The 22,315-nt window shown below is 52.7% G+C and overlaps 1 protein-coding gene across 7 annotated transcripts; it reads right to left on the bottom strand.

Moving 5' to 3' along the window:
* Window positions 1-9,242: 9,242 nt before the first annotated feature.
* On the bottom strand, window positions 9,243-21,040 carry Meis3 (Meis homeobox 3). Of its 7 annotated transcripts, none has more exons than XM_052761485.1 (14): window positions 20,950-21,036; window positions 20,566-20,738; window positions 18,656-18,831; window positions 18,368-18,527; window positions 18,225-18,275; window positions 17,334-17,384; window positions 17,026-17,124; window positions 13,193-13,304; window positions 12,878-13,026; window positions 11,521-11,597; window positions 11,293-11,351; window positions 10,641-10,724; window positions 10,028-10,097; window positions 9,243-9,705 (listed from the first exon to the last, which is right to left on the bottom strand). In XM_052761485.1, the coding sequence occupies exons 2-13, from the start codon at window positions 20,575-20,577 to the stop codon at window positions 10,048-10,050; spliced, it is 1,080 nt and encodes a 359-aa protein (XP_052617445.1). In that variant the 5' UTR covers window positions 20,578-20,738; window positions 20,950-21,036; the 3' UTR covers window positions 9,243-9,705; window positions 10,028-10,047. The 7 variants fall into 7 exon arrangements, with proteins under 7 accessions (XP_052617445.1, XP_052617444.1, XP_052617448.1 ...); XM_052761484.1 differs by having other exon boundaries at window positions 17,026-17,175; window positions 20,950-21,035; XM_052761488.1 differs by lacking the exon at window positions 17,026-17,124 and having other exon boundaries at window positions 20,950-21,037.
* Between the last annotated feature and the right edge of the window lie 1,275 nt (window positions 21,041-22,315).

Raw genomic sequence — 22,315 nt, 5'->3', positions numbered from 1 at the left:
TCCTCAAGTTCTCCACTCCTCTCTTCCTCTCTGTCTCCTTATACCTCTAAGTCCTCCCAAGTCTCTGAGGTGTTCAGTTATAAACCCAAGCCATAGCAATCCTCCCCCTCCAGCCAGGTCACCAGGCTTGAATTCTACAGGGTCATAAAGGCAGGTAGGAATTTTCCTCAGGTAGTGACTGCCAGGCCTTCTTTTACAGCCCAAAATGGAAGTGGTAAAAGAGGTCAACTGAGTGCTAATGACCAGTGAGTATATCAAAAAGGGGATCTATCTGCTCAGTCTATATTCCTAGAAGTGGTTAGGTAAGAAGTTAGGGGTCTATTAGTAAGGTTGTATAAGAAAGGAGGGTCTCGGCCGGGCAGTGGTGGCGCACGTCTTTAATCCCAGCACTCGGGAGGCAGAGCCAGGCGGATCTCTGTGAGTTCAAGGCCAGCCTGGACTACCAAGTGAGTTCCAGGAACGGCTCAAAGCTACACAGAGAAACCCTGTCTCGAAAAAACCAAAAAAAAAAAAAAAAAAAAAAAAAAAAAAAGAAAGGAGGGTCTCACCCTAAATTGCACAAGAAATAAAGCTGTCCTCCTGACCTTGGAGACAGGTGTTTCACTTGGCCTTGGATGCTTGATAGGCATTTTAGATAAATACAGTCAGGAGTTTTATAGTAAGCATGCAGAGGTTACAAGGAAATCATTGTAGGAACCAGCTAATATACATACAAAAGCTAAATATCACCAAGACTTCCTAAGCCATGGCTTGACCTTTGGAGAAGTCCTTGACTTTTCCAAGTAGTAGCTTTTGTGATGGTAGCTGAATTCCTTTACGTTTTCCTGCGGCTTACAGCACACTACCTCATGATGGGCGTGTTGTAAGGCCTGAATTGTCAGCACTTGGGAGACAGAGAAGGGAGAATCTGGAGTTCAAGACCAGCCTGGGCAATTACTGAGACCATCACTCAAAACAAAAGCAAACCAAACCAAACAAAAAGTAGTGATACTATCAGACCTGGTTGTGTGAGCCACACCGGTGCTCATGCGAGCAACCTTAGTTTAGCTCAGTGGCTCACAGACAAGCAAACGAAATCAAAACTGAAAAGTCTGCAAGTAGAAGGGGCTTGTGGGGAATAAAAAGGGGTCCAGCAGGAGCGAGAGAGGGATGAGAGGGGGAAAAGAATCCAGATTCATTATATACATGCGTAAAATTGTCAATAAAAATAAACATTCAAGTTTGTTAGTGATGGACGTGCATTTTAAGCAATATGCCAAAGCTGTTGAATTGTACAGTTATACCTCGGTGAAGCTGTCGTCCAACAACATCCGTGATGGTCTGTGTGTAAACGGCGCTTGCTGCCAAGCCCGAGACCTGAGTTTGGTTCCTGGGACTCACTTAGTGGAAGGAGAGAACCCATTCTCTTCCAGGGCTTGTCCTCCATAGGTGTGTGGCGTATACGCTCCTTCTCCAGGAAATAAATAGGGTGTAGTGTCACATGGCTTTATTCCCAGCACTTGGGAGGCAGAGACAGGTAGATCTCTGTGAGTTTGAGGCCAGCCTGGTCTACAGAGTTCCAAGCCAGCCAGGGCTATATAGTAAAATCATAAAAAAGGGGGGAAATTTTTTTCATGGCTCTTCAGCTCCCCCTTGTGGAAGCCAGACTCACTGCTGCTCCATGGTCCCTGTGTTGATGGCTTCCAGTATTGACCGGGCCACAAGTTGGCCTCCTCTGGGAAGTTGACCTTCACAACCAATGGCCTTTGCTCTGGCTCTGAAGGATGAGTCCCGGGAAATCTGAGGCGCCCTAGGTCTCAGTGATAGCGACTCCTAGTGCCACACATCCCAGGCTCAAAGACACAGGTCTAGAGGGGCCTGGTGACATCACCAGTGCTCATCATAGCAACTGTACCCTGCCAGGGAGCTAGGTGCACAAGAGACATGGAGATAATCATGGGGTCTGGAGTCCTGTGGGCCGCTGTGAAATACTGCAAGTTAAGCCTTGAGGATGACCTGACTCCATCAGCGCCTGCTTTGACTGGAGGCCCCCAGTGAAATTTCTAGTCTCCTTGGGTTGGGGTTATCAGTCACTGAACTTGGAGTACTGTCTTCTATCCAGTGTGTAGTGGTCCAGGGATGAAGCCGTGTCCCTTTTGGGGGGAGATGAGAGAAAGATCAGTGATACCTGCTTCTAGTATTCGTTGTTGTTTAAATGCTGAGGATTCAGTCTAGAGCCTCACTGAATGCTAGGTGGGGAAATCTACCACTGAGCCACACCCCCAGCCCCTCACTGGGGGATTCCAGGCAGGGGCTCTACCACTGAACCACACCCCCAGCCCCTCACTGGGGGATTCTAGGCAGGGGCTCTACCACTGAGCCACACCCCAGCCCCTCACTGGGGGGTTCTAGGCAAGTACTCTGTTCCAGAGCCTTCATGACCCCAGGCTCATTTTACTTTGATTGTTTTTGGATTTATTTTACTTTATGTACATCAATGTTCGCCTGCATGCATGTGTACCATGTACATGCCTGTTGGATCCACTGGTGCTGGGGTTAAGGATGGTTGTGAGCTACCACATGGGTTCTAGGAATCGAACTCAAGAGCTCTTAACTGCTGATCCATCTCTTCAGCGCTGATTTTTCTTTTTTCTTTTGTTTTGTTTTGTTTTGTTTGAAACAGATGTTCTCAGTGTAGCCTTGGCTGTCCTAGAACTTGCTCGGTAGACCAAGTTGGCCTCAGACTCACAGAGATTGACCTGTCTCTGCCTCCCGAGTGCTGGGATTAAAGGCGTGCGCCACCACTGCCAGGCCCTATCTTTTTAAATGTATTTATTTTGTGCCTGTTTGTGTGCGGGCACATGCACGCCATGACATGTATATGGAGTTCAGAGGACAGCTTGTGGGTCCAGGGATTGAACCCATGTCACCAGGGTGGCAAACACACCTTTACCAGCTAATCTATCTCACAGCCCTTCTCTTTCTGAGACGGGCCTTACTAAGTCGCACAGGCTGATTGTGGTCTTGAGATCCTCCTGCCTCAACCTTCCTAGTACCTAGACTTGCAAGCAGCCCTCCATGCCTGGTTCCTGCAAAGGGCTGTGGGGCTTGAAGTGACTCCATCTGGTGAATGGGCTAAGGGGTTTGTGTAGACTTTCCTCCACTTGACCTGAAATTCTTTTACATACCCTTAGCCCTCACTTCATGATGGACACTATCTCAGTGATGGTTTCATTGCCGTGAAGAGACACCATAACCACAGCAAGTCTCACAAAGGAAAGCATTTAATTGGGGCTGGCTTATCGTTTCAGGGGTTTAGTCCATTACCGCCATGGCTGGAAGCATGGCGGTGTGCAGGCAGACACGGTGCTGGAGAAGGAGCTGAGAGTTCTACATCTGGATCTGCTGCAGGCAGCAGGAAGTGAACTAGCTTGAGCTTCAGAGACCTCAAAGCCCGCCCCCACATTGACATACTTCCTCCAACAAAGCCACACCCACTCCAACAAGGCCACACCTCCTAATAGCACCACTCCCTAAGGACTGAGTATTTAAAACCTTGAGTCTATGGGGGCCATTCTTATTCAAACCACCAGAGATGTTCTGAGAAGAGTTGGTAGATGAATGCAGATGGATTCAGATTCCCTAGGTGATATAGTCCTATGGGACCATTATGGTCATGTGACCTGTTGTTGCTCGTTTGTTAAGATGCAGCTCCGGGCTCTGGAGACCAAAGTATGCATGCTTGTCTATTTGGCCTCTAGAAGCCATGAATAAATAACCAGTCAATGCCATCATCCTGCTCTCCAGATTCTCCAGTGGCTACTTTAGCCTTAGCGGTCCAGGTTAGTGGCAGCGTCTGGCTTGCCGTTAACCCTGAAATGCTACCACTTGTACCCTAGCCCCTGGGGCTCAAGAAGGGAACCCCATTTTAGGGTTTCTATTTCTGGGGCAGTAGTTCCCTTTAAGTTCTGACTTCCGGGAAAGGAGCTTGTTGAGCACAGTAGCACAAGCACACTTGTAATCTCATCATTCGGGAGGTAGAGGTGTTCGAGGCCAACACGGACTATCTGAAATCCTGTTTCAAAATAAATACGTGAATGACCAGAAAGCCAAACTGAAGCCAGGCGTGGAAGCACTAGAGAGCTGGAGGCAGGGGCATGAGGCATTCACAGTCATTCCAGGCTCTCATGGAGTTTGAGGTTAGCTTGGGTTCCATGAGACCCTGGATTAAAGGGAGGGGGCTGGAGAGATGGCTCAGTGGTTAGGAGGGCTTACTCCTCTTGCAGAGGATGCAGGTTCGGTTCCCAGGTCCACATGGTGTTTCACATCCTCCTATAACTCCAGTCCCTGAGGATCCAGTGCCCTCTTCTGCCATCCATGGGCTTATGCACGCAGGTGGTGCACACACATACATTCAGGCACATGCACAAAAACAAGAAGGAAAAAATTTTTAGTGGGTGTCGGGGTTTTATTGCTGTGAAGAGACACCATGGCCGCAGCAGCTCTGATGAAGAAAACACTTCAGTCGGGGCTGGCTTACAGTTTCAGAGGTTCAGGTCATTATCACCATGGCAGGAAGCAGGGTGGAGTGCAGGCAGAGCACAGGCAGACACGGTGCTGCCGAAGGAGAGTTCTACATCTTCATCTGCAGGCAGCAGCAGGAGACTGTGTGCCACACTGGGCAGAGCTTGAGCATATGAGACGTCAAAGCCCACCTCCACAGCCACACACTTCTTCCACACCTCCTAATAGTGACACTCCTTACGGGCTACGCATTCACACACGGGAGTCTGTGGGGGCCATACTTATTTAAACCACCACAGCAAGGAACTGTAAAGATGGCGGAGCAGTTTGGAGCACTGGCTGCTCTTACAGAGGACCGGGGTTCAGCTCCCAGCACCCGCATGCTGGGTGCCTCACAGCTGCCTGTAATTCCAGTTCCAGGGGATTTAACAGCCCCCACCCATATTTTTCACTTCAGTGGTCACTGCTCACACATAGTTCATGGACGTACGTGCCGGCAAAACAATCATTAACATTAAAAAAACAATTGGTGAGCACAGGCTGGAAGTGGGTCTGAGCTGTAACCCTCCAGGCATGCCCTTGGTGACCAGCTAGGCTTTGCATACCGAAGGTATCACAATGCCACTAACCGTTGCTACCTGTTTGAGTCTCTGGGGGACTCACCACATCCAAACCACAACAAGCCATCAACTCAATGCCACATCGCCACATGCAGAGCTCAAGGAGGAAGATCACTGGGTGAACACAGAGGGGCCTGGTCATCTCACCCAGCTCCACACATAGGGACGCCACTGACAGCTAGGAAGTGGCCCCCAAGGACACAGACCCCTCTTCCCATCCATCCCAATATGTCATTGGGATATGTAGAGTCTCCTATTTCCGGATGGGCACTCACTATTTCCAGAGGCACCAGGACAGACAGCCTGGGACACATCTCTTCCTGATGGTACACCGTCCCGTGCCTGACCAGGGCCACACTCACGGTGGCTCTAGTTGCACTGATCCCTCCAAATCACCGAAGGATCAGCTTGTCATCACATGCTGTCTTCGGTGACATCTGACTCCCACCCCTGAGAACCAAGTCTGATCTCTCCACATACACTTAGCTTCCACTGCCCCCCCCAACCCCTTCTGGGCATTACCACTCATACTTAAGGGTATGCTGATTTTCCCCCCAGGAAGAAGTATTTTTAGTTGCAATTAACCTTCCACCCAGTTTCCCTCCTCCTGGGTGGCCCATCAGACCCTACTAATTAGGAAGAATTAAGTTTGAATCATTTCCGGTCACTGAGAAGATGGGGGTTGGTAAAGCAGCTTCACCCACCTCTGCCCTACAACTAGCCAGAGTCTAGTCAGAATCCCACAGTCCTCTGGCCTGTCGCAGAGACCCTTGCCTGTGTCAGGCTGGGGCAGCAAATCTGCAGCTGCCTCCCCCATGGCAGGACTCAGACTTCTTAGTAATCTCCCATCTCATGGATCCAACAGTGAGTGGCATGGAGGGTCAGGTTGGTGGTCCTTCCAGCTGCCCGTCCGCCATCCTTCCCACTGCAGAGTCCCCGAGAAATAAACTCAACTTATCCTAGTCACAAGAACAGTATCATACCTGCGAAGCAGTTCATGTTAGCTAATGGTAAACTATTTATTTTTGTTAACTTTATTTATGTGTATTATGTGTGCATGTCCCTGGGTGAACACCACACACGTGTGTGTGTGTGTGTGTGTGTGTGTGTGTGTGTGTGTGTGTAGGTTCCTGTGAGGCCAGAGAGAATATTGAGTCTCCTGGAGCTGGAGTTATTGGAGGCTTTGAGCCACCTGGTGTGGGTGTTGGGACACAAACTGTCCAACACCGTTTCAGAGATTCCCATTTAGGTCTTGCTCTGTAGCCCAGGCTGGTCAGAGCTCATCCTCCTCCTTCCTCTGCCTCCAGAGTGATGGTATTGCAGGCATGTCCCACCATACCTGGCTCTATGTTACCTTTTTTTTTTTTTTTTGGTTTTTCGAGACAGGGTTTCTCTGTGTAGTTTTGCGCCTTTCCTGGAACTCGCTTTGGAGACCGGGCTGGCCTCGAACTCACAGAGATCCGCCTGCCTCTGCCTCCCGAGTGCTGGGATTAAAGGCGTGAGCCACCACCGCCCGGCTTCTATGTTACCTTTTTAAAACATCCAAGAAGTTTTTTTTTTAATTTGGTTATTTTGCATGCATGGGTTTTGTGATGGCTATTCTTGGTGGTCAACTTGGAATGAACTACAATCCAGAAATGGAGGGCACACCTGTGATCCAGATGTTGAGGCGGGAAGACACACCTTTAATCTGGGCCACACCTTCTGCTGGAAGCCTGTATAAGGACAATGGAAGAAGGAAGGGTTCTTTCTCCGCCTGCTTGCCATCACCCTGTCACCTTTGTCGTTGGGACCTACTTCTTCGGGATTCCAGCATACACAGACAAGCTGAGATACCCAGGCTCGTGGGACTGAGAAACTACTAGATTCTTGGACTTTCCATTCATAACTCGACATTGTTAGATTAGCTGGACTGCAGCCTGTAAGTCATTCCAATAAATTCCATATATGTTCATTCCATAAGTTCTGTGACTCTAGATAACCCTAATACAAGTGCTTTATCTGCATGCATGTCTATAAACCACATATGTGCGGCACCCCTGGATGCCAGAAGAGGATGTTGGATCTCCCAGAACTGGAGTTACAGATGGTTGTGAGCCACCACGTAGGTACTGGGATAGAACTCCGGTCCTCTAGAAGAACAACCAGTACTCTTAGCTGCTGAGCTATCAATCAAACCCCTATTTCATTTTTTAAAATGTATTCAGTTATGTGTATGTGCGTGTTCTCACAGACTCGAACTGCACCCTCCAAGTGTGGAGCTCAGAATATAGTTGTGGGAGTCAGCCCTCATCCTCCACCATGCAGGTACCAGGGAGCAAACTCGGGTTGTCAGGTTTGGTGGCAAGTGTCTCCGTCTATTGAGCCATCTCACTGGCCCTTTAAGTTAGTTTTAATCTCTGGGTGTGTTACCTACTCTGGCACCACAGTAAGTTGTAGAAGTCAAAAGATGGCCCCTCACTGGGGGATTCTAGGCAGGGGCTCTACCACTGAGCCACGCCCCCAGCCCCTCACTGGGGGATTCTAGGCAGGGGCTCTACCACTGAGCCACACCCCCAGCCCCTCACTGGGGGATTCTAGGCAGGGGCTCTACCACTGAGCTACACCCCAGCCCCTCACTGGAGGATTCTAGGCAGGGGCTCTACCACTGAGCCACACCCCAGCCTGTCACTGGGGGATTCTAGGCAGGGGCTCTACCACTGAGCCACACCCCAGCCCCTCACTGGGGGATTCTAGGCAGGGGCTCTACCACTGAGTCACACCCCCAGCCCCTCACTGGGGGATTCTAGGCAGGGGCTCTACCACTGAGCCACATCCCCAGCCCCTAACTAGGGGGTTCTGGACACTAGTTCTAGTATTGATCCCTACCGTAGACTCTTCCTCATCATTAAGCAGTGCAGTCTAGCTGCAGTCTAGTGGACAGGATTCTGTCACCATGTCATCTGCAGTGACTCATACTGTACAGAGTGTTCACAGGCTCTCTGTGCCCACTGTACCACTTTCTGTATGGAGCTTCAGTTCGTATGGGTTGGTGTCCACAGGGCATCTGGAACAGACCATCCACGAAGCTGGATGGAGCTGGTCACTTTCTACAAGCAGGCGCTCAGATCCAAGCACCTTGACTCTGCAAGCCGCTTTGTGGTGTCTTGGGGCAAATATCAGGCTGGCCCTGGAGTTTGTTGGCTTTGGTGCTGGGCTTCCAGCTGCTCCATGTCAGTGTGCTGCCACAGCTGCCCTGAGTCTGAGAGGCTGCTGGGACTGGCCCCAACTGTTTTTAAGGTTCGTATGCTTCCTTTTTGAGAACATCTTTGGCATTTTTTTTTTCACAGGGAGAGCTCACGTCTGTGTCATGGCATGCATGTGGAAGTTAGGGGCTGCTCTGGGAGCTGACTCTCTCCTTCCATCATGTGGGTCTTGAGTATTGAACTTGTGTCTTCAGGCTTGGAATGGGGTGGGGCGGGGGGAGTGGACTTTAACCCCCTGAGCCATCTTGACAGCTCTGGCTTTTTTTTTTTTTTTTTTTTTTTTTTTGGTTTTTTCGAGACAGGGTTTCTCTGTGTAGCTTTGCGCCTTTCCTGGAACTCGCTTTGGAGACCAGGCTGGCCTCGAACTCACAGAGATCCGCCTGCCTCTGCCTCCCAAGTGCTGGGATTAAAGGCGTGCGCCACCACCGCCCGGCTCCAGCTCTGGCTTTTATGCTGTGTGTGTGTGTGTGTGTGTGTGTGTGTGTGTGTGTGTGTGTGTGTATGCATGCGTGTGTGCGCGAGTGCAACTGGGAAGAGTCTGTTGTCTCCTCCCACCGTGTGGGTCCTAGGGCTCAAACTCAAGCCATGAGGCTTGGCTGCAAGCACCTTTATCCACTGAGCTATTTCACTGACACCTGTGGCCACTTTTAAAGTCCAGCTGTGCCTAGTATAAGGGGCCAAACAGAAGCATGACGCCCTCAACAACAGTATACACTTTGAGCCACAGAGTTCGGGGCAGCTTGTTACACAGCAGCAGCTAACTGAGATAAATGGTATTTCAGAGCAGGGATCAGGAGAAAGATGGCCAATGACTGTTAGTGTTTGTGATTCTTCAGTTTCAAACGACCAAGGATTTGAAATCTTAGAAGGCAAATGAGAATTTTGATTTCGATTTTTAAGACTTTATCATTAAAAAAAAAAAGGAAAAGTAGAAGAATGTCAGAGAAGGGGGGTGGGGGGCAGAGGGCAGGAGGATGGAGGGAACGCCCCTCAACTTTGGATCCAGGTGATCCTCCTTCCTTGACCATCCTTGCCCAACCCCAATCCCTTCTCTGCCCTAGATTGGGGCCCCAGCCACCGTCTTCTGCAGACCCTGGCCCAGTTCTCGGCTCAGGTCCTGGGCAAAGAGAAGGACAGAAGAGGGAAGTAGGACCTGGAGGCTTCGTCTTTGCCCTTGAGAGGCCCTCAAGTGGGCTCTTGGGTCCCCAAGCCTCTGGGGGCCCCAGGGAGGTAGGCGTTGAATGGGGTGGGAGCTTTGGAGGTGAAGTCCTGAAGCCCAAGGACCAGGAGGGACCAATTAAGTACAAGGCTGGTGGTCACAGTCCGGAGGCTAAGACCTGTGGGAGGGAAGATAGACCAAGTCAGAAGGTACTGCATTGGTTCCTATGATAGATGAGTGAATAGATGGGTAGATGGATGCTGGATGGGTGGGTAGATGAATGGATGGAGAGATAGCTGGACAGAAAGATGGACGGATAGGTAGACAGGTGGATAAATGGGTGGATGATGGATGGGTAGATGGAGGGATGGATGAAGCATCTTTCCATCAAGCTTGGAAAATCCTCATTTCAGGGACCTGATTGGCACTGCTCCAGTTGGTTCCACTGCTGGAGTTTAACAACGTTTGGGACTGCCAATCTCTAGACTTTGGACACTCACCCTCCTTTTGACCCCAGTCTCTATAGGTAATGCCACTCTCCTTCTAAGTTCAGATTCATCCCCATTGATCCTGAAAAACAAGAGAGGGTCAGTGAGCCTTCCTGCCCATAGATGCCCTAAGACCTCCTCTCCCCTTCCGTTACCCAGGGTCCTTCACCACGATCAGATGAGTCAAGTGTTTAAGAAGGTTCTGAGTCAGGCGGTGGTGGCACATGCCTTTAATCCCAGCACTTGGGAGGCAGAGGCAGGCCATCTCTGTGAGTTCAAGGCTAGCCTGGTTTAAGGAGTGAGTTCCAGGACAGCCAGGGCTGCACAGAGAGACTCTGCCTTGAAAAACCAAAGGAGGAGGAGGAGGAAAAAAGGAGAAGGTGGTGGAGAAGAAGGAGGATGAAGAGGAGGTGGGAGAGAAGGAGGCAGTGGCGGTTCAGGCCTTTTAAGAAAAACTAGTCTCAAATTTGGCTGAGCCTGGAAGAACTGGAGCTGGCCGGTGGTGTTATCTTCTGCTCCCTGTATGCAGGTAAGCCATGAATTATTCATGAACTGAGTCTCGAAGGTGTGTTGGTAGAGGTGGAGCCCGGTGTAGGAAGTGGTTCTGCAGAGACAGGGAGCTTACCTGATGTCCTGACTGTCACTTGTGGCTGTGTTTCTGTGTAGCCTGCCATAGGCTGGCCCTCAGGGCTGAAAGACGCACCCTGCCCTAGGAAAGAGGATGGGGTGCATGGTGAACCTCTGGAGGCCTACAGAGGTGTTGTCGTGAAGGCACAGTCTCGGAAGTCCTGTGGAGGGGGCTGAGGCTGAGGCCTGGAAGCTCCTCAGAGTGGGCTGGGGTATAGGCAGAGGCCCAGGAGCCCTTCAGAGAGAGTTTCAATGAGATAGACCCCCTAGGAGTCACAAGGATAGGGTTGGAACCCGATGAGGCGGCACACGCCTTTAACCTCAGCATTTGAGAGGCAGAGGCAGGTGGATCTCTGTGCATTCAAGGCCAGCCTGGTCTACATAGTGAGTTCCAGGCCAGCTAGAGTTACATAGTGAGACCCAGTCTCAGAAATAAAAAAATAATAAAAAGTCAATACTTATTTTAGAAAAGAAGATGACATTTGGGGTACAGACAGAGAGCCCCCAGGAGCCTTGAGAAGGGAGTTGAGGTTCGGGTGGAACCACAGAAGCGCCATGAGGGGATCAAGAGTACAAGATGAATTTTCAGGAAGCCTCCAAAGATGTTAGCGTGCAGACTCAGGCACGGGACTTCCTGCCCTTTTGTGTACCTGTGCGGTTGGACTGGTCAATCATGGGCTGCACAATCCGTCTCCGGGCGTTAATAAACCTAGGAGGTGTCAGAGGCAAGAAAAAAAATGTGAGGAAGTATTCAGGGGATCAGAGAGCCACAAGAAGAAGCAAGGGACCGCAGAAGGAATCCACACTGGGGCTGTGAAGGCCAAGGGGTGGAAGGTGACCTTTCAGCACCACGGACAGCACCCAGCCCGACCACTCACCAATTGTTCACCTGCAGGATGGTGAGCCCCGTGTCCTGGGCCAGCTGTTTCTTTTGCTCTTCCGAGGGGTACGGGTGCTGCAGCCACCAACAAGAGTCATTCGGCCTGCCTCACCAAGGCTAACCCTAAGGTCTAGCCTTGGTGCATCGGGTCCCCAAGGCAGGAGGAGGGTAGGAGCACCACTCTCCCTCCCTGGCCAAGGAGGCCAAGCCCAACCAAGTCTTGGGCAATTTATTTCCCATCCCGACCTCTCAAAGCGATCAGAGGCAACTGGACAGGAGGGAACTCACAGGCAGGGGTGGCAAGCAGTCCCACCCAGCCAGTCCTGCTCAAGGAATCCCTCAGAGTCCCTCCTCATCTTCTCCCTCTTTCTCTACATATTGCTCAACTGTACTTTCCACCCTTAGTTTTTCTTCTGTAGCCCTGGCTGGCCTCAAACTTGCCTTAGAGCTGAGGATGGCCTTACCTCCCAAGTGCTGGGGTTACAGGTGTGGCTCACCACCTCCTGTTTGTGCAGGCCATGGGTGGAACCCAAGACTTCCTCATGCTAGGCCAGCAACCCACCCAACTTAACTACAGCTCAAGCCCCCACACACACACACACTTTAAAACTGCATTTATAGTCTCGTTCTGGGTGTGTGTACTGGTGTGGGCATGCACGTGGAGATCAGAGGACACCTCGTGGGCGTCAGTCCTCTCCTTCCACCAAATGGGTCCTGGGAACCAAACTTAGGCTTGGCAGTAAGTATCTTTACCCACTGAGCCCATGTCACCAGACATGCTCTTGTGTCTTTTGAACAGAGAGGTTTCCTACGTAGCCCAGGTTGTCTTCAAACTCAGAATCCTCCTGCCTCAGCCTCCAGAGTGCTGGGATTACAGGCTGAACTGCCATTTCCAGCTCTAAGTTTCCATCTCTCTCTCTCTCTCTCTCTCTCTCTCTCCCCCCCCCCCCCCCCGTCCTCAGTCTATCCCCATCTCTACCTACCTCCTACCAGACCCTCCCCACCTCTGTTTTTAGCCTCCCCCTGTCTGCTTATCGGTCTCCCTCCACAAGGCAGTGTAGTGCAGGAGTTAAGGCTAGACTGCTTTCGTTTGAACCTATGTCTGGCTGGGTGACCTCAAGCAAGTCCCTTAACCTCTCGGGCCTTGTCATCACAATACATTGAGCAAGAGAACATCCTCCACAGAGTACCCTGGGGCGGGTGGTGGGTGGGTGATCGATGGGTAGGTAAGCAGAGAGGAAGGACTGCTGGGGAGGGTTCATCTCTGGGTGGCTCTGGGTTAGGGCTTGGCCTCCTCTGGGACAGCCCACCTCCCTCTCTCCATGCCCACCTCCACCCAATCTGAAGGCTCTCACCGAGAGATGCTGGAACAACCAGGCCCTCATGATGTTGGTGGCCACTTTGGGGAAGATCCCCCTCTTCTTGTTCCGCCGGCGCTCCAGGTCCAGCTCCTCATCCTCGCCTGCAGAACTCGGAGAGGCCACGCTTGTGTCCAGCCCATCTCCTGGGGAGAGAGATATGCCCAGTGGGTGGTGGTAAGCAACACAGGACCTCAGTACCCTCACTTGAGACACCATACTGCAGCTGTTCCCCTGGAAGTCCCACAGGAAGGCCAACCTTAATCTTCAGAACAACTCCCATGTGTCCTCTGTCCCTCCTAAGTTTCTCACCTTGGTCACTTGAGTTGTCCCCACTCTGGGAGGCCAGGCCTCCACTGGATGGACCCGGGGTCCCCAGATGTACAGACCCACTGTCCTCGTGGTCTCTGATCCATGTATTGTTCTAGGAAAAAAGAATCGGATGTCAGTAGGAAAGCTCAGGGAGTCCAGGCTCTGTGGGTAAAACCCGCTCCTGCCTTCCTGGCTGTGTGACCTTAGGCGAGTCACTTCGCCTCTCTGTGCCATTTTCAACTGGGACATGGAAGACAGTAGCAGCTCTCCCTTGGTGTGAGAAGTGTGCGATGAGCTCATTTGTGTAAAGGTGTATAATGATTGTCAAGTAGGCAGGAGCTAGCACAGTCCATACAGCACACCCACGTCTGACACCCTCGGGACCAGAGATGCTTCAGATTTCAGACCTCACTCTGAAAGACAGGAGTGGTAGTGCCCATGAACCCAGCATTCAGAAGGCTGAGGTAGGAGCGCCACGAATTCCAAGGCAGCCTGGGTTACAGGGTAGGACCCTGCCTCAAAAGAGCAACGAATGAAGTAAACAATAAAACAAACAAAACCTTTCTCATCCTGAGCCGGGATACTGGGGCAGTGGGTTTCCTACTCACCCCCAGCAGGAGCCAAGGCTCTGCCTCAGCACCAAACCCATTAACATGCCCCAGCAAACCACATGAATATTAATTAAGTGGGGGAAAATACAGGCTATAAATAGCCTCTCATTAGTTCAGGTTGGACTTTTTTTTTTTGCCAATGAATTTGCACTGGACTTATGAAAAAAATTGTTTCCAGATGTACTATGTTTTGTACAGTGCTGGGAACAGATCCCGAGGTATCCTGCATGCTAGGCAAGTGCCCTACTACCGAGCCACACCCCCAGTCCCTCACTAGGGGATTCTAGACAGGGGCTCTACCACTGAGCCACACCCCAGCCCCTCACTGGGGGATTCTAGGCAGGTGCTCTACCACTGAGTCACACCCCCAGCCCCTCACTGGGGGATTCTAGGCAGGGGCTCAACCACTGAGTCACCCCCCAGCCCCTCAACTGAGGGATGCCAGGCAGGGGCTCTACTTCTGAACTACATCCCCAGTTTGCTTTCGGAATTTCATATAAAGGGGTCCAGGACCTATTTTTGTATACAGTGTTCTGCCTGCATGTAGACCTGCAGGCCAGGCTGCTGGGAATGGAACTTAGGTCCTCTGGGAACCTCTGAGCCATCTCTCCAGCCCCCAGGTCCTATTTGTGGGCTTTTTTTTTTTGCTAGATGGTGTCAGTCTGTAGCCCAATCTGGCCTGAAAATAAACTGTGCAGTTCAAAACGGCCTCAAGCTCACAGTGATCCTCCTGCTCCAGCCTTCAGAATTCTGGAGTTACAGGCCTGTACCACCATGCCAGGCTTTGTCCTGAGACTTTTCATGTGTCATATAACTGAGCATACTCTCCCTGAGTGGGAGTGCTGTTCCTCCAGACTCCCCGGATGGCAGCGTTGCCCACAGAGAGGGTGTCACTGTGTGTGGTTGTTCCGGGGTGCTGCAGAAAGCAAACAGTGGTGTTGGGGTGACCGTGGTGGCCAGTATCAGGCTCCTGTGGCTGTAGCTTACGGTGATGACAGTCTTTTTCCCCTAGTTTGTGGTGAAATTCGAGGATTATACTGTCTATGTTTTGAAGACATTTATCTATGTATTTAGTGTGTATGGTCACAAGTGTGCCACGGCATCTGTGCGGCGGTCAGAGGGAAACAGGAAGGGGTTTGTCCTTCCCCTCTGTCACGTGGGCCAGGGGGCTCAAACTCGGGTCGTCAGGCTTGGCAGCAGGAGCCGTTACTCACTGGGCCGTCTCACCTGCCACTGGATTGTCTTCCAGACTGGGGGTGTGGTTAGTGTGGCTATGCGCACGTGTGTGTGTGTGTGTGTGTGTGTGTGTGTGTGTGTGTGACTCTGTGAGGATGTGTGTGTGTGTGTGCGTGAGACTCTGTGAGGATGTGTGTGTGTGTGTGTGTGTGTGTGTGTGTGTGTGTGACTCTGTGGGGACATCTGTGTGTGTGTATGTGTGTGTGTGTGTGTGTGTGTGTGACTCTGTGGGGACATGTGTGTGTGTGTGTGTGTGTGTGTGTGTGAGACTCTGTGAGGACGTGTGTGTGTGTGACTCTGTGGGGACGTGTGTGTGTGTGTGTGTGTGTGATTCTGTGGGGACATCTGTGTGTGTGTGTGTGTGTGTGTGTGTGTGTGTGTGTGTGTGTGTGAGACTCTGTGAGGACGTGTGTGTGTGTGTGACTCTGTGGGGACGTGTGTGTGTGTGTGTGTGTGTGTGTGTGTGTGTGTGTGTGTGAGACCTCTGGGCGACTGTCCTTTGAGCATAACAGAGGTTGTGTGAATTCTAAGCAGGGACTACCCTGGGAGTGATACCCAGTCCTCTCATGCAAATTGTGAGCACATTCGCATGGCGAGTCTGGGGCCAAAGGGGCTATGTGTGTGTGTATGTGTGTGTGCATATGTGTACTTGTGTATGCATATGCACGTGTGCATATGTGTGTAGAGGCCAGGGGTTGAATGTCTGGTGTCTTGCTCAAATTCTCCCTGCCTGTGTACTGAGGCAGGGTCTCTCACTTAACCCAGAGCTCACCAATCTAGCTAGTGTAGCCTGCCAGCTTGCTCCATGTACCGGCCTCTGCCTTCCAAGTGCTGGGATTGCAGTCAGGCTATCACTCACCCAGCATCTCCATGGGTGCTGTGGATCTAAACGCAAGGTTTGCATGGTGAGTGCTTTACTTACTGAGCTGTCGCTCCAGCCCCAACCGATAGTGTGTGGGTGTACCCAGGCTCTGGAGTTGTGAAGCATGCCTGTCTCTCAGTTGTGCCATTGCTAGATGTGTTGGCAGCAGCTGGATGTGGCCATCACGTGACTTTTCCCAGTTGAGGTAACTTGGGATCTACACAGCTACTATGTATGTTGTCTGGCATTCTGGGCTAATGCCACTATACTTCTTTTTTTTTTTTTTTTTTTTTTTTTTTTTTTTTTTTTTTTTTTTTTTTTTTTGGTTTTTCCGAGACAGGGTTTCCCTGTGTAGCTTTGCACCTTTCCTGGAACTTGCTTGGTAGCCCAGGCTGGCCTCAAACTCACAGAGATCCTCCTGGCTCTGCCTCCCAAGTGCTGGGATTAAAGGCATGCGCCACCACCGCCCGGCTATTTACCTATACTTCTAATTCTACATAGATGGCTATGAGCCCATGTGGCTGCTGGGCAACATAGCATGTGTGCACATGCCTGCAGGCCCCGATGGTTATGTGTGCACAAGGGCTTTTTGGTCAGTCTGTGTCCAAGTGTGATCATATCTGAGTTTGTCCAGCAGTGTTTAGAGCTGTTTGGCTCCACCAGAATTAGCTGTGTGGTATAGTGTGTGTACACTGTGGTTATCCTTAGAATATCAGTGCCAGAGTGACTGTGTGGTTTGTGCTACTATCTCAGGGTCATGGCTTGTTTGAGGATGTACAACAGATCTGTGGTCTGGGCAGTTGTGTCGTGAATGTGGCTTGTTCCGGGACTTTGGGTGACTGTAGAGTCTGTGCTACCGTCTCATGGTTGGGGCTTGTTTCAGGAGGTGGTGTTCATTATGGTCTGTTGAGAGGGACTGTCTATACCTGACTTAAGCTGGTGGTGTGTGCAGTTGCCTGTGTGGTCCAGCTGTATCTGTGCATTGTTGTGATATGGGAATGTGAGTGCAATGCACACTCCACGGCGGGCACTTCTGAGGCACTTGGGTGTGAAACACGCCTTCCTGCTGTGTCCATGCCCAGCTGTGGTAGCCAGGAAGTGCCTGGTGGCCTGTTGGTGCCCACCTGGTCTGGGAGACTGGGGCAGGAGGCCGAGTAGTCCTCAAGGTCCTCCCTGTAACCACCATCCCGGTCCTCGATCACCAGGTCTATGGGCATCTTCCCCTTGAGGCAGGTGATGTAGCGGTGACAGAAGTTGTCGCACAGGTCGTGGACCTGGGAGGGCAGCGGGGTACTGGGGGGGGCCACCCGGGGGGAACCAGGGCTGGGGTGAACAGGGTGAGGGAGCATTCTGCTTCCACTCCAGTGGGGAGTAGGGCGAGAGGGGTTAAAGGGAGGAGGGGGTAGGGCAGGTGCAAGTGAGACACCCTCACCTTCTCCAGCTCCAGCAGGTGGAACCGGAGTACCTGGATAGCCTGGACCATCTGCAAACAGAGAGGAGGAAGAAAGGAGAGCAGCTAGGTGTGGAGGTGCACACATGGGATCCCAGCACTTGGAAGGGGCTAGGGCAGGAGGATTGCCCACAAGGACAAGGCCAGTCTGGTCTACATAGTGGGTTCCTGGACAATGGGGTGAGACACTGTCTCCAAAAAAGAAAGAAAGAAAGGAAGAAAAAAAGAAAGAAAGAAAAGAAAAAGAAAGAAAGAAAGAAAGAAAGAAAGAAAGAAAGAAAAGAAAGAAAGAAAGAAAGAAATCCTTGAGACAGCAGCAAAGCAAAAAGCACGAAAGGAAAGGATAGGGACGGAGGAGCAGAGAAACCAGCTGTACCAGAGGGCAGACAGAGTCAGATGAAGTAACTCAGCGTTAGGAAGAGTTTGATTGATGGCTGAGGTAGAAAGAGAAGTGACAGGGAGAGAGTCCATCACCAGGGGAGCTGACCAGCCCTCTGCTCTGGTTCCCACCCTCCACCTTGTGAACTACATTTCCCAGAGACCTTTGCCAGAGGATGAGGCCCATAGGAAGTACTGGGGTACAAAGAAAGTGCATTTCTCACTAGCTTTCTCTGTCTCCCTTTTCTCCTCTGCATTTTACAGACGTGTAGGGAGGTGTCACCAGTCACCCCGACTCCCTGGTACATGGAGCTAGAGTTGCAGAGCCAGGATTCAAACTCTGACCACCTGGAGTTCTCAAATGGGCAACAGTCTTGTGCTTGGAGATGTGGACCAATGGTTTCCTGTTCTCACCCCTCAGTCAACCCCAGGAACACAGGTGGGGAAGGACAGGGGCTGGCTACTGAGGGGACACGGGGAAGGCCTGGGCCTCACCAGGTTGTCCAGCTCCGGGTTGGAAGAGAACAGCGGCCTCTCGGAGCGGATCTGGGAGGGAGAAGAGAGGCCAGGCAAGGTGGTCCGCCTCCCGCCCGCCCTTTCTGCTGCCTCCCCTGGTGCCTCATTCTGGGGCTGCCCACCTGCTTAGCAAAGGCAGCAATGTCCTCATTGAAGGAATCGGAGGAGCAGACGTCACCACCTGGGGATGAGCCCAGCCCAGCCGAGGCCCCATCACGGGGCGAGCATGTGGCCAGTTCACACTTTTCAAAGACCAGGGCCAAGAGCGGGAAGAGGGGGTGTCTGGGAAGAACAGGAAAGTGGGCATGCATGAGGGGACGCATGGAGTGCTTGGAGACAGACACAAGGAGAGAAACAGACCCCGAGAGACACAAAGGACACACTCCTGCCCTGTCCCTAGACACACTCACCCATAGATGTCATCCTTCTCTCTCTTCAAGCTGTCACTGTCCAAGCCTGGGGCTTGGGGCTGGGGAGGTCGGTGTGGGCCATAGGGCCCAGGGGTTCGTGTTACTGAAGGTGCTGCCTCTGAGAAGCTGGCCAGCGTGTGCTCTGCAATGCCGGGGTAGTGGCGCAGCTCATCATACTACGGGAGAAGGGGCAAACTGGGAGGTCAGCATCCTCAGGGCTCAGTTTCCTTACCCAGACCACACAGTGTGTACTTCAGTCTCCAAGGTTCCCGGCCTCTGCCCTCTTAAGTTCCAAGTGTCTCACAGAACTGTCCAAGTGGGTATGAAAGTCCACTCAGGACCCAAAGAAGACACCCAGGTCAGGGGATGTCCAGGAAGGAGCTGGATGGCTAGTAACCCAGGGAGAGAAAAGGGCAAAGAGATGTAGAGACACAGATGTAGGGGAAGCCAGCCAGGGAGGGAGAGCATGGAGGAGATGGCAGGGCACTATCCAGAAAATCCACAAAATTCACCTGCGTATGCACTTTCTTCCTGATCATTTCACAAATGTGACAGTACACTTAGTACTGGGTTCCAGGGCCTGGTGCATCCTAGGCAGGGGCTCTGCCACTGAGCCACAACCCAGCCCCTCACTGGGGGATTCTAGGCAGGGGCTCTATCACTGAGCCACACCCCAGCCCCTCACTGGGGGATTCTAGGCAGGGGCTCTACCACTGAGCCACACCCCCAGCCCCTCACTGGGGGATTCTAGGCAGGGGCTCTCCCAGTCTTGTTTATGAGATAGAATCCTACTTTGTAGCCCATGCTGGCCTGGAACTCAGAGCGATCCTCCTGCTTTAGCCTCTGGAGTGCTGAGATTACAGATGTGAGCCTCCACGCAGCTAACTACACACTTCAGAATGTCTTAACAGTTTATCCCATCCAACATGTAAATCCACCATACCCATACACACACACAGTTGGGCACACAGCCTACATACACACCCGTGTAACATATATGCACATATATGCTATAGAGCATGTCCTCCACAGCATGCAGGCTTCGAGCACCACACCCCCAATTGCCAGAGATAACCCTATACACAGACAGACAGACACACACGTGTGTGTGCTCACACACAGGGGTGGGGGGGGGGCAGAGCGAGTGAGCCTAACACCGAGTAGGAATTGGATGAATGAGGAAATGAAAGATACTTGACACAGTCTGACAACAGTCAATAAATACATTTGGGGGAAGGGTAACCCCACTCCACCATGCAAACAGCTCCAACCAGAAATAGGAGTATGGGGGCCAGAATTCTGGGTCCCCTTGTCACAGAATCAATGGGGCAGGGCAGTTGGACCTTTGATCTCCGGGTCCAAGATTGTTCCTGGCACTGGAGAGACCCCCGCTCCAAGAGGCAAAGGGCTCGCTGGTATGAAGCAGAAGGTCCTGTGTGCTCCAGCCAACCTGGGTGTCCTGGACCACCTCCGCGGCTACCACTCCTCTTTTGCTTCCTGGCTAACTTCTCGAGCACCCTGAAGTGAATTCACCTGCTCCCTGTTGCTCACCAAGAGCCCAGAAGATGGGGTCCTCATGTCTCCAACCCTCCCTGCCCTCAGGGCTCCCGTCTCTCCCCTCTCCAGGACCAAAGGACAGTCCCTTGTCTCGCAGCCTAGTAAGATGTCCCACCCCTAACCCCAGGGTGGGTCTGAGACAACAGAAGCCTGGGGGAAGGCAGAAGGGAAGAGGATGGAGTGGAGGGGGTAGAGGTGGGAGGAGACCCAAGAGACAGAGTAGGGGGCAGTGAGGGGGGGGGGAGAGAGCGACAGAGAGGAATAGAGGGAGGGGCAGAGGGCACTCCGAGGGGGCAAAAAGGGACACTGAGGGGCAGAGAGGGGCTTGGGGCAGGACGGGCGCGGCCACCTACCCTCCGGGCCATGGGCCGGCGCCGCCTGTCCTGGGCTCGGGCGGTCACGGCCGGGGGCTCATCGCGGCGGGAGGTCCCCGAGGTCCCCGCCGGGTGCCGGGGTCTCTGAGCGGCCGAGCCCCGCTGATCGCGGCCGAGGGCGGCGGCGGCTCCTCCGCTCGCGCGGGCCGGGCCTGTGTCACATCCGGAAGTTCACGCGGAGACGCTTAACCCGCTGTCCGCCGGAGCTGGGCCTCCTCCGGAGCGTCCCCTCCCCTGTCCTATCCCTCCCCTCTCCTTTGAGTTTCCCTCCTCCCTCTCCTTCCCTGCCCTCCCTCCCGCCCGCCGTGCCATCCCCTCTCTTCTCCACTCCCCTTCTTGGGCTCCAGGCCTCCCTCAACCCACCTTGGCCGTGGCCTTTGTATGTCAGATGCGCGGGGTCCTGTGTCTGGAGCTTCCCCGGGTCCCCACCCTCCCTCCCTCTTGGTACTCTGTGTTCCTCCTTGCTCTCCCCGGGCCTGGCCGCCAGGGGTCGGCTGTAGCTTTCTGCCCCCCCCCCCTCTTGTCATCCTCAGGTCCCGGTCTCCCCTATTTAACTGTGAGACAGGATTAGCGCCAATGAGGTGCAGGAAAGAACTAAACTTATATTTTAGTTCGTCTTCTTGCTCTGGTTCTGTCCCTTGCCTCCCCTGGGGGACAAGGGTGTCGTGGGTCCGAGGCAGCTGTGTGTGGCACTTTGAAGTGGCCAAGAATTGGATTGGCGGAGCATCGCTCAGGGACGATGTCCTTCTGAGGACGATTGCTGTCCTTCTGAGCCCTGCTTTCAGGAAGGTCCTTAGCCTGAATGAAGCCCCCTCAGCTGCTCTCAGGGAATGGGTAGGACCTCCACGTCTGGGGGCGAAGGGGGGGCGGGGTGTCAATCGTGGTTCTGGCCACTAGACAAGCTACGGAATGTGGTTCCAGTGACAAAAAGTAATTGTGCCAGGGGTGTGTGGCAGGGGGAGGCAGGGGGATCATGGGTTAGATACAAGCCTAGTTATGTAGTAAGATTCTGTCTCCAAAAACCAGAGGGAAAGAGGAGGGTGGGTGTTGAGGGGAGGAAGGGGAGGAATGAGAGGAAAGGCAGGAGAGAAACTGAAAAAAGTCTCACACCCGGAGACATGGACACGGATTCCCAGAGAGAGATGGCCCAGAGTGGAGAGCCTGCTCACTGGCTGTAGATGGTGTGAGCCCCCGCTGGGCTAGCTGAAGGGACATTTTATGACTACCATAAACAGCGCCTGGCACTCCTTCATCTTCTCTGCTGGAAATAAAACAAAAGCCAGGGCAGGGGTGACAGATGGGGTGGGCCTGAAGCAGGAGGGATGGGGGGGGGGAGCGCTGTGACGGCCGGTATGAGATGGAGAAGGGACGGTAGGAGGCTGTGGAAGGGGGACCAACAGGGACAGGACTCAAGCCCTGGAGCGCAGCCTCTTCTCCAGGGCTTCTGAGCCTCACAGAGTCTGCTCCTCTCTCTCCCCCGACTGTTCTCTGTCACCCCAGACGCCCACAGATCCTGATGAATGGCTCCTGTCTGGAGTCCAGACCTTCTTCCAACATCTTTTCTCTCTCTCTGCAACAAGCCAGGGCTTCGGGTTTCAGGGGACCATGCCTGAGTGTGGGCTTATCACACCGAGTGGAGTCCCCCCTTCAGCTCTCCCCACTTCGGCCCTTTAAGGCTGTGACCGAGGGAAGAGGTCTGGTCACACATACCCACACCCCTGACATAGGT

The sequence above is a fragment of the Peromyscus californicus genome, unplaced genomic scaffold (assembly GCF_007827085.1).
Source record: "Peromyscus californicus insignis strain IS unplaced genomic scaffold, ASM782708v3 Scaffold_4__1_contigs__length_199733344, whole genome shotgun sequence".
Taxonomy (NCBI): Eukaryota; Metazoa; Chordata; class Mammalia; order Rodentia; family Cricetidae; genus Peromyscus; species Peromyscus californicus.
This window is presented reverse-complemented; position numbering and strand designations above follow the sequence as displayed.